The sequence below is a fragment of the Phragmites australis genome, chromosome 22, assembly GCF_958298935.1.
Source record: "Phragmites australis chromosome 22, lpPhrAust1.1, whole genome shotgun sequence".
In the NCBI taxonomy this organism is placed as follows: domain Eukaryota; kingdom Viridiplantae; phylum Streptophyta; class Magnoliopsida; order Poales; family Poaceae; genus Phragmites; species Phragmites australis.
Genome location: NC_084942.1, coordinates 23,225,784 through 23,240,819, shown reverse-complemented (window position 1 = coordinate 23,240,819; position 15,036 = coordinate 23,225,784). Strand labels below are relative to the sequence as shown.

The window sequence follows — 15,036 nt, the reverse complement described above, 5'->3', positions numbered from 1 at the left end:
TCACTTTTTTTCAGGGAAAGAACCGACTGCTTCACATGTGGAGGGAAGACGAGACCAACTGCATTATGGGCCTTTAGTTAGCGATTATGTATGGGCCGGAAGGCAAGCAACTGGGCCAGCCCAGAGATGGTTGCATATGCTTAGCCTGATTTATTTTGGGCCGGACGCCCTAATCTAATCATCCAAGTGAATTCTCTCACACACAAAAAATCCAACAGCAAATGATGTGTATATCTCGAAAAAAGTTTTTTTTAAAAAAAATCCGAGGGAAAACAGTTTATTGGCGTGAAACATGTGTTTCCATTTATTTGTTTTTCAACACGAGTGTTTCTAATTTTTTTTCCTTTTTTGCTAATATCACGTGTTCTTTCTGACTTCAGACATGCATTTGCATCTACAGTAGGAAGAACGGCCGGAGAAAGAGGGCGGGCGTGCACGGCGACGGCCGGCGGTCACTTGTCGGAGATCGGCGGGCCGCCATAATGGACGCTGCACATCTTCAGCTCCCCCGGCATGTCAATCTCCTTCAGCCATGCCAGACGACCTCGATCTTGCTCGACGCTGGTGAGGTCACCGACCCCGTCTGCTGCTGCTGCAAGCAGAAAGGCGAATCAGACCTCTGTTAGTCATACTTGCAGAAAATTCATACGCAGCTTGTAATTGAATGAAAACGATGCCAGGGTTCACGTCAAAGAGGAAACATGACAGCAACATCACATGATCGAGCAGCATCGATGAACAAATTTCATCAGCAGAAGCAGCAGCATTGCAAAATACAAATTAGTGGTCATCTAATGCCGTTCATGAACCTAATATCATCGTTGTGAAGCTAAATTACTTTATATTGGAGCGGTTTCGACATTCCAAGTATCCAACGCGCGCGAAACCATGTGCTTAAACCGCTAATTACGTGTGTAGGTTGTAAGATGGAGTGTACCTTAATTTCAAACAAAGCCATTTGCAGGTTGTTATTTAACTAGCATACCCTATCCGGTGGGCTGCTCTATGCAAAACAATTGTTTTTGATAAACCAACAATTAACAACATGTTGCAACTTGCAATAAAGTGATATATAATACTCCTGCATGTCTCAGAAAATAAATCCCTGAACCACCAACTTGGCCTTTTAAATCTAGTTAAAGCCGCAACAGATTTCTGAGGTCTGAATTGGACTACTTACTCGAATGGTGTGTATACGGTATGTCGGTGTAGTACGTGCAGTCCCTGTCCTCTTCTATGGAGTACGGGGGACCAAGAATGTCGAGAATTGCACAAGGTACAATGGCCCGAAACCGGTGCATGTTCCCTCCTGCTGTCGGATATAGGACTGAGGTATTGCACGGCGCTGTAAAAACATCATCCACCACCACTTTTGCCAATCTCACTGCAGAAAATAAATCTTTATCTTAGAACATTTGGGCCATGGAGGGTGCATGACAGTAAAGACAAACAAACTGGTGACAATATGCAGTGATAAAAAGCTTACATTGATCATCGGATGACGATGAACAGCTGCTCATGGAAGGATCAGGATCAGGATCAACCCAGTCATATGACTTTATATGCATCGATCCGAGGAGCAGTTTGCTGAACACCGTCATTCCAGGGTGATTGTGAAGAGGGATGACCGCATTTGGTGGCAAGAAGAAGATAACCATCTGTCAAGCAAAGGGCATCAGTAAAGAAAAATGATTTTTGATATCGTAATTCAGCTTAGAGCCTTAGACAACATATGAAGGACTTATTAACCAGAGTTCAGTTAATTTCAACACTGTTGCTTACCGAAAAATTTGGACATTTGTATATTGTCGTTTGTGTAATTGTTGGGGTTCCTTCAGCAGCATCCCTAGTCCTGAAGAATTTGAGGTCTGGACTCAGGTCAACATCTTCTGGTTTCATTCTGTCTGCAAACATTACCGTCAGCACTTCAAATTCAGTTAATCCATACTGAAACATCACATTATGCGTAATGTTTTCTAGGACGAGATGGTGAATTAAAAATTTTCACTAAACCATTCGCACTGAACATATTCAGCAGAAAGCAACATTTTACAGTAAATTTAAACCTAACAAGTGAAACAATGCGTATCCAAGATACTGTTCCTCCAAACATGCCGGTTTGTTACCGATCATACAAAGTCGCAAAATGAACTTTTGTGAATGGATTATCGCATCATGGTCCATGGACCAAAATTCAGGAAATTTCACATCCAGTTTCCACGCCAAAATAGCTACTAGTCATAGGCAGCTTACTAATGCGAGCAAGTAGCAGTAGTAGTGGAGAGAGAGGGCGACAGACGTGACGCACCGAGCATGGCGCGGAGCAGGTGGACCTCGCCGGGCGCGGGCACGGTGCCTGGCCCCCTGAACACGGCGCGGCACGCCTGGAAGAGCCGTTGCATGGCCGCCGCACCCGCCTGCACGCGCCTCGTCCTCGCGCGCCGACCCACGCCCCCTCCTCCTCCGGCCCTCCTGCCCCCCGCCACGCGCCTCCTCTTTGCGGCGCGATCCTCCGCCGCCGCCACGGCCATGGCGGCGGCGGGCTCCGCCACCACCTCCACCTCCACTCCCCCCGCGCCCCTCTCCACCTTCATCGATCACGCACGGAGTCAAGAACCTCGCAACACCCGACCTTTCTGGCACCAAACAACCTCGCAAGACCCGACCTTTCTGGCACCAAACAACCTCGCACGCAGCAGGAGCCACGTACGAATCGAAGAAGAAGCAAGAATCAAGCAGGTGGGGGAAGAAAAGGCAGCAGCAGCACGCGGCTATATGCAGCTGAGGATGAGACGAGGAGCAGAAGTACTCCAGCAAAACTGTGGGCTGTGCCATGGCAAGGTGGTCTGGACCGATGCAAATCCATGGACAGTGGAGAGTCACAGGGGGCGGTCGCTGTCACCTCGGCAAAACCGACGGCGTCCGAGGCTGGGTCTGGTACACGGTTTCTTTATCCCCTAAGCTGCTGTAGCTTACTCTGGCTGACAGGTGGGCCCGCATGCCACCTGCCTTGGACTCGCCATAGGTCACATATACTTGGAGTTTCATTTTATACGTCAAATTTCCAAACTCTGACTTTCGTAATATTATAAGTTTGATGGGTTTTATAAACATAATGCAATGGAAACTGGTGGTCAAAATAGGTATCAACATCAAAAAGACAATTCCCCGTAATATTAACGAAAATTTCAGTTTACCACTGAAAGAATGATAATCATTTCTATACCACCAATTTAGTTTTTTTTTTATTCTATAAGTATCATTATCGTAGTAACAGAGTTGATGGCGTGGCACACGGAAAAAGGAAAAAAAAAATATGTGATTGCACACTGCTTCAGTTGGAGTATCTCTTAGTCTTTCTACCAGTACAATTTAAAGGAAGGCAACTTATATATTTTGTTTTTAAGAAGCGGGCCAGCCCACGAGACCAGAACGTCCATATCGTAAACAGTGGGCACCTGTCACAGTTTCCAACCAAGCATCCATAGAAACCTTATCAAAATATGAGATATTTTGCTTGCAGTGTCTGGCCGAAAAAAGGCCATGCAACAAGATTCCTTCCGACAAACACAACACAAAACAGAAGCGTATCACATGCTAACTGGCTCAGAGAGTTGACTGCCCAAAATGCACGTCACAGCAACATCATCCATCTCGAATCCTCTCCATCAGGAGCAGCAGCCAAAGGGTACCACTCTGTTCAGCTTCAGCTTCAATCTGAATCTGACCAGCACAACTGCCTACCAGAGTATGTATGATATGCAATGAATCGCAGCGTGTGCTAATGCTGAGCGAGCTGTTGCAGTACCCCTGCGACCATATGCAAGGAGCCGGTCACACAGATCAGGCCGGGAGCTGCGCCGTCTGCTGCGCTTCTTCTGCTCTCGAGTAGCTGGGAGGCAGCCTTGATCAGGTCACACGAAAACGGCGGCGCGTCTTGGCACCCGATCAGCGTGGGTTTCCCGGAACTCGATGATGAACCGGCCAGATTGTTGATGCGCTCTGGAGTTTCGATGCCGTTGACCGTGCCTATATCCACGTAATCGATGCCCTGGTCCTGTGCAGCAGCCATCCAAACTTCTTTCAGGGATGAAGCTGGCATAGCACGGGAATTTCCTCCAGCAATGCTCGCCTCCGTCAGTAGGACCACGTCGGGCCTTGGACCTGCACAAAACTTGGAAGAAAACAAGTCATGTTCTTCAATTCATGAGCTTCAGCATTAGCTTTAAATTATGCATCAAGAAAGCCAATGCGTGTAGACTTCAAATGTTCAAGAAGGGATAAGTCACACCTGAGAGAAGCTGTTCAGCAAATGCAAGATGCTCTTTGTCATTAGCCATTCCAATAACAAGAGCTAAAGGCCCTTCTGGTTTGACAGTTTTGATCACATCTGATAAGGCCTTTGCAGATGCCTCCGTATGAGCTGGAAGATGTTCAAAACATAAGCGGATGGTAATAACGTTACTGGAAGGGGAAAAGGTCAAGAGCAGGTTACAGCACAAACCAACCTCCATCAATAAGTACGGTGGATGATCCATCCAGCCCAAATACTGAAGCCTCCTCTTGTGTAAGAAACTGGCTTCTCCCAGGAAGTTGTGTCTTCTCTAAGCCAGCTTGGATTGAAGCCTCAGAAATATCCCATCCTTAACTTCCCAAAGCCATGCAATAGGAGGAAAAATAGATCATTCAATGCATGTGATAAACAAAAAGTAGAGAAATGAACAAAGAACCAGAGAGAGACAGCAGCTAATTTTCAGCCTTTTTTCAATATTTTAGCCCCATTCAAAAGCAAGCTTCAAGTAAAGAATCGAAATTTAACACACCACTAACGCTGAAGTAACTTTGCTTTAATGAAACTGGATGGACTGTCTGCGAATTGGCTATGTAGTGTTATTACCTAGATTTCGGAGGCATAGAGCTGTGCAAGAAGCTGTAACAGCGTTCTGACGCTGATGATCTCCCAGCAGCTGGAGTCTTACGTCATGCAAGTCAATGAACTGAAAAGGATAATTTGCACTAATCATTTGGGAGGGTTTTAAAAAAAAGAATGGTGAAAAGATTTAATCTCCTATCAATTTTAGATGAAATAGATGAGGTTCACAATGCAATTCACCAATGGCATATCATTTGAAATCTTTATGTTGATGTCACAGCTGTGATAAGGCTTTCCGTTGTCCCAACCAATACATTTTGTGATGCTTGTGATGCCAGGATCACAGGCAGATATGACGGGGGACTGTGTCAAGAATGCTCTATCCTGAATAATTTGCTCAATATCCGCCGAAAAAGGGCCACCAATCACAACCTGAAAATGTTTGATATCCAGCTCACAACTTGTACAGGTTAGAAACCAAGCTGGTATCAAGGTAGAGAGCTCGAGCATTGTGTCCTCATTTGGACCATGTATGCTATGTTACCAAGTAGAAATATAAGAAAAGGAATGATTTAGGATCAAAATTTCAGAACAAATTCTAAGGTTTGGAATGGATTCAGGAAGGTGAATTAGGGGAAACTGAAAATGGAAGGGTTCCTCCTACTGCTCCTCCTTGAATACAGTGCAATATTACAACACCCGAGCTCTAATTTGAGGCATAGCACACAATTCAATGTTATAAACCTAATAACTGCAATATTGCTAAAAGCAACAAATCTGAGAATCAATCAGTACAGCATAGAATTAAACAAGTATAAGGAAAGCACCTGCATGGCTGCATGTTTAGTCATGTAAAACATTAATATATATAAGGTTTACACAAAGATAATATTACACAACTAGACATTAAAAATCTATTAGAGAGAATCAAGAAAAGATATCTTTCTCATGGCATTGATCAAATAAGCTTGGTAACAACTAAGGTACAAGATTCGTACATATCAACCATTTGATTCAAGAAAAATATGAGCGCTGCAAACATTAAAGTTGACTAAAAGCTCGAAGTACAAACAGGAACAAGATCCTAGTAGGCATGCAAATGGAAAAAGAAGAGAGAATTACATAACTGGTCGTCCTTGTTTAATGATTCCAGACTTTGCTACTGCTATGCTTTGCAGGGTGCCACCCAAAGCAGCCAGATGTTCCTTCCCTATTGTTGTTATGACAGATGCTGCTAATTCAGTACTTTGTATGACATTTGTGGCGTCTCTAGCTCCACCAAGGCCTGCCTAGGAAATAAATAGACAAATGCAAGCATTAGTGGTCGGTTTTGCAACCGCGAAAGTTAAAGTTCGCTGTACATCAGAATCAGCAAGGACAAATGGTATTAAGAATATGACACAACTTTGATAAACGTATACCACTGGGGTATGTATCACCTCCATGTTTCACTTTCTGAGCAAGGCCCTTTGCATTCAAGACCAACTGGTTCCCTATTTCTGTTGTTTACGTGTTCATTTGATACCACTATATTATACCGAATTCCAACAGCAAGACAAGTGATCCAGAAATCAATCATTGGAAGTGCTAGCAAAGCAGAACTTTTATCTTATTACAATATTTTGACAAACAAAACCCAGGGCAAAGGTGTGTTTCTATTCAGCTTAAGAGTGTTAGTCTAGTACAGTCCCGCATTGTGTTTCTTTCAGTCTTGTCTCATGTGCTTCTGCATATTGGCCATTTGGTCTAAACTCTCAAAACACATCAGTTGCTCTTTCTAAATTCCTAGCAGTGCACTCTTGTGACTTCAGTTCAGCATAATAAAGTCCATATCCCTATCTTAAATATGGCAGGACAATCCAAGTAGGGAGAACATCCTATGAGACCCTCTCAACATTAGAGTATTAGACCTTATCGGGACCAATACAGTAGCATGACATTTGGCAGAATTAATCGACCACGTCTTCAGTTAGCAACATGTCATCATTCTGAAAGGGTCCAAGACAAGGCCTAACTATGCAAAGATCTCATCGGATTTTTTTTCAATCCTGTGCTATCAACCACCTCTTCAGTTAGCAACATGTCATGTCATCATTTTGAAATGGTCCAAGACAAGGCCTATCCATGCAAAGATCTCATTGGAATTTATTTTTTCTCAATCATGTGCTATCAACAACATTACTTCCTATTCCAGCCTTGACATTCAACAGCGATGAGCACAAACCATGGAAGGTGATATAAGGTAGTAATAAGATGTTCAATAACTTACTTCAATGATGCCAATGTCAACATTTTTTCTTGAGAATAGGAGAAATGAGAGAGCAGTAAAAACCTGCAAAAGCATGCAGATAGTTATGAAATTCATGACTATGATTCTATGAGAAATAAAACATGAACAGATTCAATGCCAACAGTATTTGGGTCGACCAATAAAATTTCCATCAGTTGTTTGCAATAACTTTCTGCATGTGTAATAAAACTTTAGGTCCTAGTGTTTGCATACACTTATTAGGACATATAAAACAGTAAAAAATTCTAGTCAGAAAGAAAAAGTAGGATATATTTTCAATAAGCAAACTACCTCAAAATGTGTCAGGGCCCCATTTTCTGATTCTATGGATTCATCAATAGTTTCCTTAGCCGCATCGAACAGATCACTCAACAGTCCAACTGAGACAGGGCCTCCACCATTCCCAACAGAAATGCGTTCACGAATTGTTAGAAGATGTGGGCTACATAGAAAACAGAATTATAGCGGTTGTTTATACAGACCAAACTCAGAGAGACACAATGGAACTGAACAATTACAAAAGATTCAGAGCAGAGGATTACAATTTCATAACTTTCATGCAGAAAGTAAACACCTGACATACAGCTCAACATGAAAGAAGAAAGATACTGTTAAAAACTAATTTGCTAGAAAACGAGAACCTGCTCTCTAAGAACACGATCAAAGCTACTTAAAACATAATGCATTTTGCTCCAGTATACTACTTTGAACTATCTAGTATCTAATGCCCCATTTAGGCTATTTCTTTCTTGCATATGTTTTGTAATTTCAATTTTATATTCTCTGGTGAAAGTTGATGTCGGTTGACACCCCAGCCCATGTTTCCATGCAATTATTTCCTACGGACTAAGTTGTTCAGGCAAAAAAATCACGAATTCATTTGCATCCCCATCCCTTATCATACTGGTTAGCACAAAATTTTCATCCAACGACTACAAATGATCGACGAGCCATAACAGTGAACTAAAGAGTACCTCGAGTAGCAACCCACATTGTAGCCTTGCTCCCTCATGATATTGGACAGGAATGCAGCAGTTGAACCTTTCCCCTTGGTGCCGGCGATATGAACAGCCTACAAACACAACTATTCAGCTTCATCCTGGCATTCACTGAGAAATTTGCATTTTTGCCAATCTGCGAAAGTCCACTCTTTAGAGTGGCAAAAATGCAAATTTCACACGCTATCTTCGATGAGGCGATGGGGGGCTAACCGGGAAGTGGGTGTGGGGGTCGCCGAGGCGGCGGAGGAGGCGGCGCATGCGACCGAGGTCGAAGCCGTCGTCGGAGTCGGTCCCGGCGCCACGCGGCACGCCGGAGCGCTCGTAGTTGCGCAGCCGCTCCATGTACTCGAAGAAGTCTCCGAGCTGGCCCTCCTCACCCACTCCTCCGCCGCCGGCCATGGCGGACAGGCCGCGGCGGCGGCTGCTCACCCGCAGTAACCCGCGAGACCGGAGGAGGGATACCGGAAAGCGGCCGAGCATCCGGCGCGGCCGTGCTACGTGCGCGGCGGCGGGAGGGGCCGGAGGGCGCGCGGTCGCCGCCGTGGCGCTCGGATGCGGCGAATCGCGCGCCTCCACTCCTTTGCTGCGGGATACAGAGGAGTGGAGTGGGGAGCTGGCGCTAGGGCTTGAGAGGAGGATGAGGCCTTGGGCCTTGCGCTTCAAGCTGGGACGGGAGGTGTAGAGGACGGGGGCGGCGGACGAGCGGGAGGAGGAGCCGACGAGGGAGGAGAGAGGTCGGGATCCAAACCAGGGGGCTTTTGGCAAAAATTCGGATGGTGATCCAAAATAGGGGGTGTTTTGCAAAATATCGGAATCCAAATTAGGACATTTTCTGCAAAAAAAAAGTTTTTTTTTTGGCAAAATATCAGATCGCGATTAAGTGACTGTTGGTATTTTACTATGTTTCTAACCATTCAGATTATAATTATAACAATCTAAAATCTAGATCGGTAGAATCTAGATTGTACAATCTAAAACAAACAATATCAAATTATTATAATATCTTTTCCCTCTCCCTCTCCCCTACAAACTCCCTCTCCACGCAGCATCACAGTCGTCACCGATTGTCGCGGCTCCAGCCATATCTTTTAATGCGATGACCTCACTCTGCTCCTCTCTAACTCCTCTACCGATTTCACTCACCAGATTGCCGCACCACCGCTCATCTCTCCACCACTGGAACGTCCATCTTCTCTGCCTGACATCGATGGGGGCAACGGGACCCCGCATTTGACGTAGCAATCATGGATCCCGCATCAGATGCAACCTGGTAGGGAGGAGATGGTGACAAGGAAAACTCTCCCAAGTGGATCTTGGCAGACGACGACTAGTGGAGCAGCGTCGGCAATGGCAATGGTGGGCGACGACGTCTGGCTTCGATGACAATGGCACCAGAGAGCAGAAGCAGGAAAGATGTCATGCGAGAGAGCAGGGAGAGAGCAAATGGAGTGAGGAAGACATGCGCAACGATCCAAACTAGCCGGTCTATGGTGTACATCTCCACGGTGGTTGGCAGAGCACGACGGCGGGGAAAACGGTGACTGTGTCATGGTCAGCTGTGGATCCATGACATGAAGTGGTCAAGGAGGTGCGCAAGAAGGATAGGAAGATGTGCGCGATGGGATTTGGCTCAAAGCTCGATAGGGAGGATTTAGCGACGTCGACAGAGTGAGCTTAATGGCCAGAGTGGAGGAAGAAGGGCCTCGATCTCGATCCCCACGGTAAGGGAGAGGGAGCTGAGGCCAGGGATGGAATGAGGAACTCCCAGCGACCCATCTTGCGTCAGCCTGATGGTGGAGAGCTGCTGTAGATAATGGTGGATTCGACCTCCGCTATGGCAGCTCAGCTGAGCGGTAGCAAGAGCGAATAGAGAGAGCAGGGAGAGAGCGAAAGGAGGAAAAAAGCGAAACATTATGTTTGTAATGGTAATATGGGTAAATATATGTAATAATTCACAGTTCACAATCAAAAAGCAGCATTTCCCTGTATTATGAATTATGGTATAATCTTCCTCTATATTGTGGAATCTGCATTATAAAATCGGCATATTTATTTTCGATTTGATTTTAAAATTAGAATCCTAGAATCATAATAAAAAAACTAACAAACCCTAATAATCGTGATCTAAATTAGAGGCTTTCTGCAAAATATAGGGTGTATTTTGTAAAATAATGGATCGGGGCTAATCTGTAAAATTTGAAGCCGGCGGCATGGTAGCCGACGATCGAGGCCGCGCTGCCGTCGGCAACCTCCGCCGCCATGCGTCCCACGCGAGCCCCCGTCGAGTTCACACGCTCAGCTTCTGCCTCCGGCCGCGCACGGCCCCCGCTCAAGGCCCTAGATCCTTCTGATATGCTCCCGCTGCTCCATTCCCTCGGCCGCCTCGTTGCAACCCAAGAAAGGCGTCGTCTTTCAGTGTTCTCACGAGCTATGGAGGGAGGCGTTGGGCGGGGACAGCAGCCGATGGAGGCTCGCCGGAGAGTGAAGTAGGTGAAGGGGCGGGGAACGAGCGTGCAGGACTCGCCGGAGGCTGGAACCATTCGTCCTCTCCGGCATCTCTCTTGCCTTGCATTTGATACACAGTAGAACTAGCCGCAAATCCTTGGTGATGTCAAGTTGGCAACAATGTAGAATGCACCTGCTTTCTTGTTTCTAAGGAGTAAGGAACGTTGAATGGCAGCAATGCTGATGCAAGACAATTTTTTTAATAGTATTATTTTATTGGAAAATTACAAAAATAATGGTAAAATTTATAAAATTGTAAGGATAGGTATATGACGGTACGCGGAGTACCGATTGGTCGAATGCTGACATCCAATGTGACACTCGGCTTGAGGACCTGTTAGCACGCGAAAAGCCGACAGGTGGTGGGTCCAACTAAAAGGGGTGCCACGTAGACTTTTCGTGCAGCGTAGTGGTCTGTCGGTATTTCGCGTGCCGACAGATAACACCTTATAACATATCGGCATGCGTAATACCGACAGGTAACACCTCATAACCTGTCAGCATTTCACATGTCGATAGATGATAGCTTATGCCTGTCAGCACGCAGAATGCCGACAAACCTAATAATTAGGCGGCCGCCGATTTCCCTCTCGACATTCTGTCTTCCCCATACGCACACGGGCACGCGAGGCGGCGGTGAGGCGACACGCAATGGTGGCGAGCTACAGTGCAGCAGCAGGAGAGGGAGTGACGGTGCGCGAGGGAGGAACCGGCGGCACCGTACGTCTACATTCACCGGTATATTTTTCTTTTGTATTTAGATTAGAAAAGGAATAGTAGTAGGTAGAATAGAGACAAATTCGGGTAGATTAAAATTAGGTTAGAGATATAGTTGTGTAGAATAATAGATAGAAAATTTAGAGTACGATATTTAGAGTGGTTAGAAATTTTAGTGTAGGATTTTTGTAGTATGGATAGAAAATTTAGAGTAGAATTTTCGCAATATAGATAGAATGTTTAGAGTTAAATGTTAAGAATCTTTAGACTAGAATTTGTAGGTACAATATGTATAAATTTTTTAGTAGAATATTTAGAAATTTATGGTACATGTAGAATAGGAAATAGTGTAGGCCTATAATTTAGGAAATTTTGGTATATTCAGAGTAGAAATATTTGATATATTTAAGATAGGTAAGATTCAGTACAATATAAATTAGGTATATTTATTTAAAGAGTTGGGATAAATTTGGTAGTGTTTGATAAAATATTTTTAGGTATATTATTGATTAGGTGCAGCTTATTATTAATTTATAGTTTTGGTTGATTTGGTAATTTTATGTAGCATTGATTCTAGAATGTGACATCAATATTCATCGATATATTATTAATTTATAGGTTTGGTTAGAATAGAAAATGTATATACAAAATTTAGGATTATAGAAATTTAAATACAAACACAGCAATAGAGACATAGACTTACAGTAGAGGAAATATAGAATATGTAAAGTAGAATAGTTACAATGGAGTATGTTCAAAATGTTGAAATTATTTAGAATGTATTATGTAGTAGTACTTCATTTTTGATTTAGTAGAAATCTAGGATTACAATATTTAGGGTAATTTAGAAAACTAGACGAGAATGTTTGCAATAGGTACTAGATGTTGGTAAAAATTATAGATATGGAATATAGAGAGTATATAGGAATATGCGGTATGTTTAAAATTTGATTTGTCGGTTGGAAAAATTAGGTAGCTGAACACAATATTTCTTAGAATTTTATAGTTATTTTAGTATAATGGGTAAGGTAATTAGAGTTAATTTAGCTAACGAGATATTGATATTGTATATTGAATCAGGGATGTCAAATGTAGTGTGGTTTAGGGTTTTTTACGGCACTAGGTATGTCATGCATTGTGACAACAGGGTGGATTTAAATAACTTCCAGTATGTGGACATAGAATTGAATAGTATGGAAGAGTTACGGCGGGTCTAAGTGTTAGGTTAGTTGTATAATCTACTGTAACTTAGTCCAACACATCAACGGTTGATGGTGAAAGTTCTGATTCCTAGACGTCGAGAAAGCGGCTGGCAGTGGGAGCTCTGAGAGCTTACATGTTTAAAGTAATGGCAACAATTTGTGTCACCGGGGTTGAGACATGGTTTTTCCCACTGCATGCTTGTAAAAGTGAGCGATGTTGGTTCGTCAGAAGCCAGATCTAGCATCGTAGAAGCTGTAGGTGAAAATGTTATCTATGAGGAGGTGTAGGAGAGTGTGGTTGTGAAGGAAGCCCTGCGGACTGGTGCACTGGTTTAGATACAAACGGCAAGAGAAGAACATAACAACGGGGAAGATAATCAAGTCATGATGTGTGCTGATCAGGGGGAGCGGGACGAGGCACTTGTGAACCAGATGGAGGCAGATGACGACAAGTTCTGCACATTTGTGGACTCAGGTGCAGGAATCTAGGAGGAATCGTTGAATTTTGCATTGAAAAAGTTGACGGTGAATGATGGGCATGAGTCGGAATGAGAGTACGATTCCATCATGGTGACCAAAGGCTAGGTGTTTCATGACAAGGTCCATTTGCAGCATGCAGTGAAGAGATGGCGTTTCTCGGGGCAGAGGGAGTTCATGGTGGTAATTTTCAATCCTCGGACATACGACGTGAAATATTTAGGTGAATGTCGCACATGCCGAGTCTATGGATTCTTGCCGATGTGTGACACTGTATGGGTAGCGTCAATTGTTGAGCCGCATACTTGCAACTTGAGGCGACCTCTACGCGCACATAGGAACATGATTGTTGATTATGTTGCAAAGGAGATGTACCCAGAGATTGTGAAAAAGACTAGTATGTCCCCATTTGGAATTATGAATGCTATCGACAACAGATTTGGGTATGAGATTTCGTACGACATGGCATGGAGAGAGAAACAGAATGTGTTAAAGAAGAGGTTTGGTACATATAAGGACTCATACTATAACCTACCTTCATTGCTAGAGGTTATTCAGGGGAGGAACTCAGACACTTGTATTGCTACCCATGATTTCGTGAATCAGGATGGAGATCGAGTCCTTCAGCAGGCGTTCTAGTCATTCGGCTATATGATTGAGACATTCCGACATTACCGACCAATGATGTGCGTGGACGGGACATTCCTCATAGGCAAATATAAGGGTCAGATACTCACAGCTATCAGGGTAGATGGTGAGAACCAGGTTCTGCCTTTGGCTTTTGCATTCGTCGAACACGAGTCTACAAATAGTTGGCTGTGATTCTTGTAGTGGGTAAATATATGTGTTGTTGGTAACAGGTCTAATGTGTGTGTCCTCCACGATCACCATGCAGGCTTGTTGAACGCTATCAACACATTGTAGTGTGGTGCAGACACGGTATTACCGTGGCTAGATTTGCATAGCCATTGGTGCATGCGACATCTTGGAGCAAACTTTTACAAATAATTTAAGAGCAAGAGGTTGATAGATCCTTTTAAGAAGTTGTGCAACCAGAACCAAAGGAGGAAGTTTGATGCTCTTTCAGAAGAGCTGGATAAACTAACCGGTAAGCACATGGATGAAGTTTTGAAGAAGCCAGTTGTACCAAGGGAGGAGGAGCCTGAGGCCTAGAACCTTTACCACTTGAGCTGCAGAGTGTGACCAGGAGAAGGAAAGGTGGAATGAGGGTTACATGTTTCTTCGACTGGATCAGATATGAACCATTGGAGAAATGGGCACTAATTGCAGACATTGATGGTTCACGTTATGGGATTATAACAACTAACCTCGCAGAGGTTTACAATTGGGTAATGAAGGGGAATAAGTCTGCCATTGGTGGCAATTATGGAGGAAGTCACTTGTGGGACGCAACGGTATCTTCGAGAGCATTACAATAAGACAACGCTATATATGGGGAACTCGCAAATGGTGTATACGGAGAAGATAACAACTTACATGGAAGAGAAGAGCGGGAATGGCAAGTCCCACATAGTTCATGTTGTTGGAAACCGTCAGCATGTCTTCGAGGTGATGTTGCGTGACAAGGGCGGACTGGGTATCGGAAGACAGAAAATTACAATGGAATACATGTTGTGGCCAACAAACAACAAGTGCTAGTGCACTTGCAATACGCCATCACTGATGCATTTGTCTTGCTCTCATGTGCTTGCTTGTTGCGCGAAGGGCAACATAGAGTCGTAGTTTTTCGTGTCACTGTACTACCGCTAGGAAGCTGTAGAAAGCACTTGAGCCGGCGAGTTGCTTGGGTGGCGGGTGGTAAAAGATTTCATGAACCCACCTGAAAATGGTGCGTATTGGATTCTAGATCGAAACAACAAGGTCAACATAAAGGGGTGACGCAAGACTCGGTGTATCAGGAATGATATGAACGATGCTGAGGGAGCACGACCCCGCAAGAAGTGCCTAGTA

General features: G+C 44.2%; 2 protein-coding genes across 7 annotated transcripts; both read right to left on the bottom strand.

Moving 5' to 3' along the window:
- Window positions 1–227: 227 nt before the first annotated feature.
- Window positions 228–2,930, bottom strand: LOC133905166 (plant cysteine oxidase 2-like). 5 transcript variants are annotated; one of them, XM_062346890.1, is made up of 6 exons: window positions 2,652–2,928; window positions 2,309–2,617; window positions 1,783–1,904; window positions 1,487–1,658; window positions 1,181–1,399; window positions 228–592 (listed from the first exon to the last, which is right to left on the bottom strand). In XM_062346890.1, exons 2-6 carry the CDS (start codon window positions 2,592–2,594, stop codon window positions 453–455), a joined length of 939 nt encoding a protein of 312 aa, XP_062202874.1. In that variant the 5' UTR covers window positions 2,595–2,617; window positions 2,652–2,928; the 3' UTR covers window positions 228–452. The 5 variants fall into 5 exon arrangements, with proteins under 5 accessions (XP_062202874.1, XP_062202875.1, XP_062202873.1 ...); XM_062346891.1 differs by having other exon boundaries at window positions 228–589; window positions 2,309–2,930; XM_062346889.1 differs by having other exon boundaries at window positions 2,309–2,928.
- Window positions 2,931–3,467: 537 nt separating this feature from the next.
- LOC133904924 (dihydrofolate synthetase) lies at window positions 3,468–9,161 on the bottom strand. 2 transcript variants are annotated; one of them, XM_062346575.1, is made up of 10 exons: window positions 8,375–9,161; window positions 8,138–8,235; window positions 7,455–7,605; window positions 7,143–7,205; window positions 6,001–6,162; window positions 5,114–5,305; window positions 4,898–4,997; window positions 4,509–4,643; window positions 4,292–4,423; window positions 3,468–4,174 (listed from the first exon to the last, which is right to left on the bottom strand). In XM_062346575.1, exons 1-10 carry the CDS (start codon window positions 8,642–8,644, stop codon window positions 3,915–3,917), a joined length of 1,563 nt encoding a protein of 520 aa, XP_062202559.1. In that variant the 5' UTR covers window positions 8,645–9,161; the 3' UTR covers window positions 3,468–3,914. The 2 variants fall into 2 exon arrangements, with proteins under 2 accessions (XP_062202559.1, XP_062202558.1); XM_062346574.1 differs by having other exon boundaries at window positions 3,468–4,164; window positions 8,375–9,156.
- Between the last annotated feature and the right edge of the window lie 5,875 nt (window positions 9,162–15,036).

What these genes read in the sequence shown, in the direction of transcription:
- LOC133905166 (XM_062346889.1), bottom strand. Translation starts at nt 2,594, where the DNA reads ATGAAGGTGGAGAGGGGCGCGGGGGGAGTGGAGGTGGAGGTGGTGGCG. An exon ending in CCTGCTCCGCGCCATGCTCG is followed by an intron (nt 1,905 to 2,308) that starts GTGCGTCACGTC and finishes TAATGTTTGCAG; the next exon opens with ACAGAATGAAACCAGAAGAT. An exon ending in ACAAATGTCCAAATTTTTCG is followed by an intron (nt 1,659 to 1,782) that starts GTAAGCAACAGT and finishes TTTGCTTGACAG; the next exon opens with ATGGTTATCTTCTTCTTGCC.
- LOC133904924 (XM_062346574.1), bottom strand. Translation starts at nt 8,644, where the DNA reads ATGCTCGGCCGCTTTCCGGTATCCCTCCTCCGGTCTCGCGGGTTACTG. An exon ending in AATGTGGGTTGCTACTCGAG is followed by an intron (nt 7,606 to 8,137) that starts GTACTCTTTAGT and finishes TTTTCTATGTAG; the next exon opens with CCCACATCTTCTAACAATTC. An exon ending in CACCGTACTTATTGATGGAG is followed by an intron (nt 4,424 to 4,508) that starts GTTGGTTTGTGC and finishes AACATCTTCCAG; the next exon opens with CTCATACGGAGGCATCTGCA.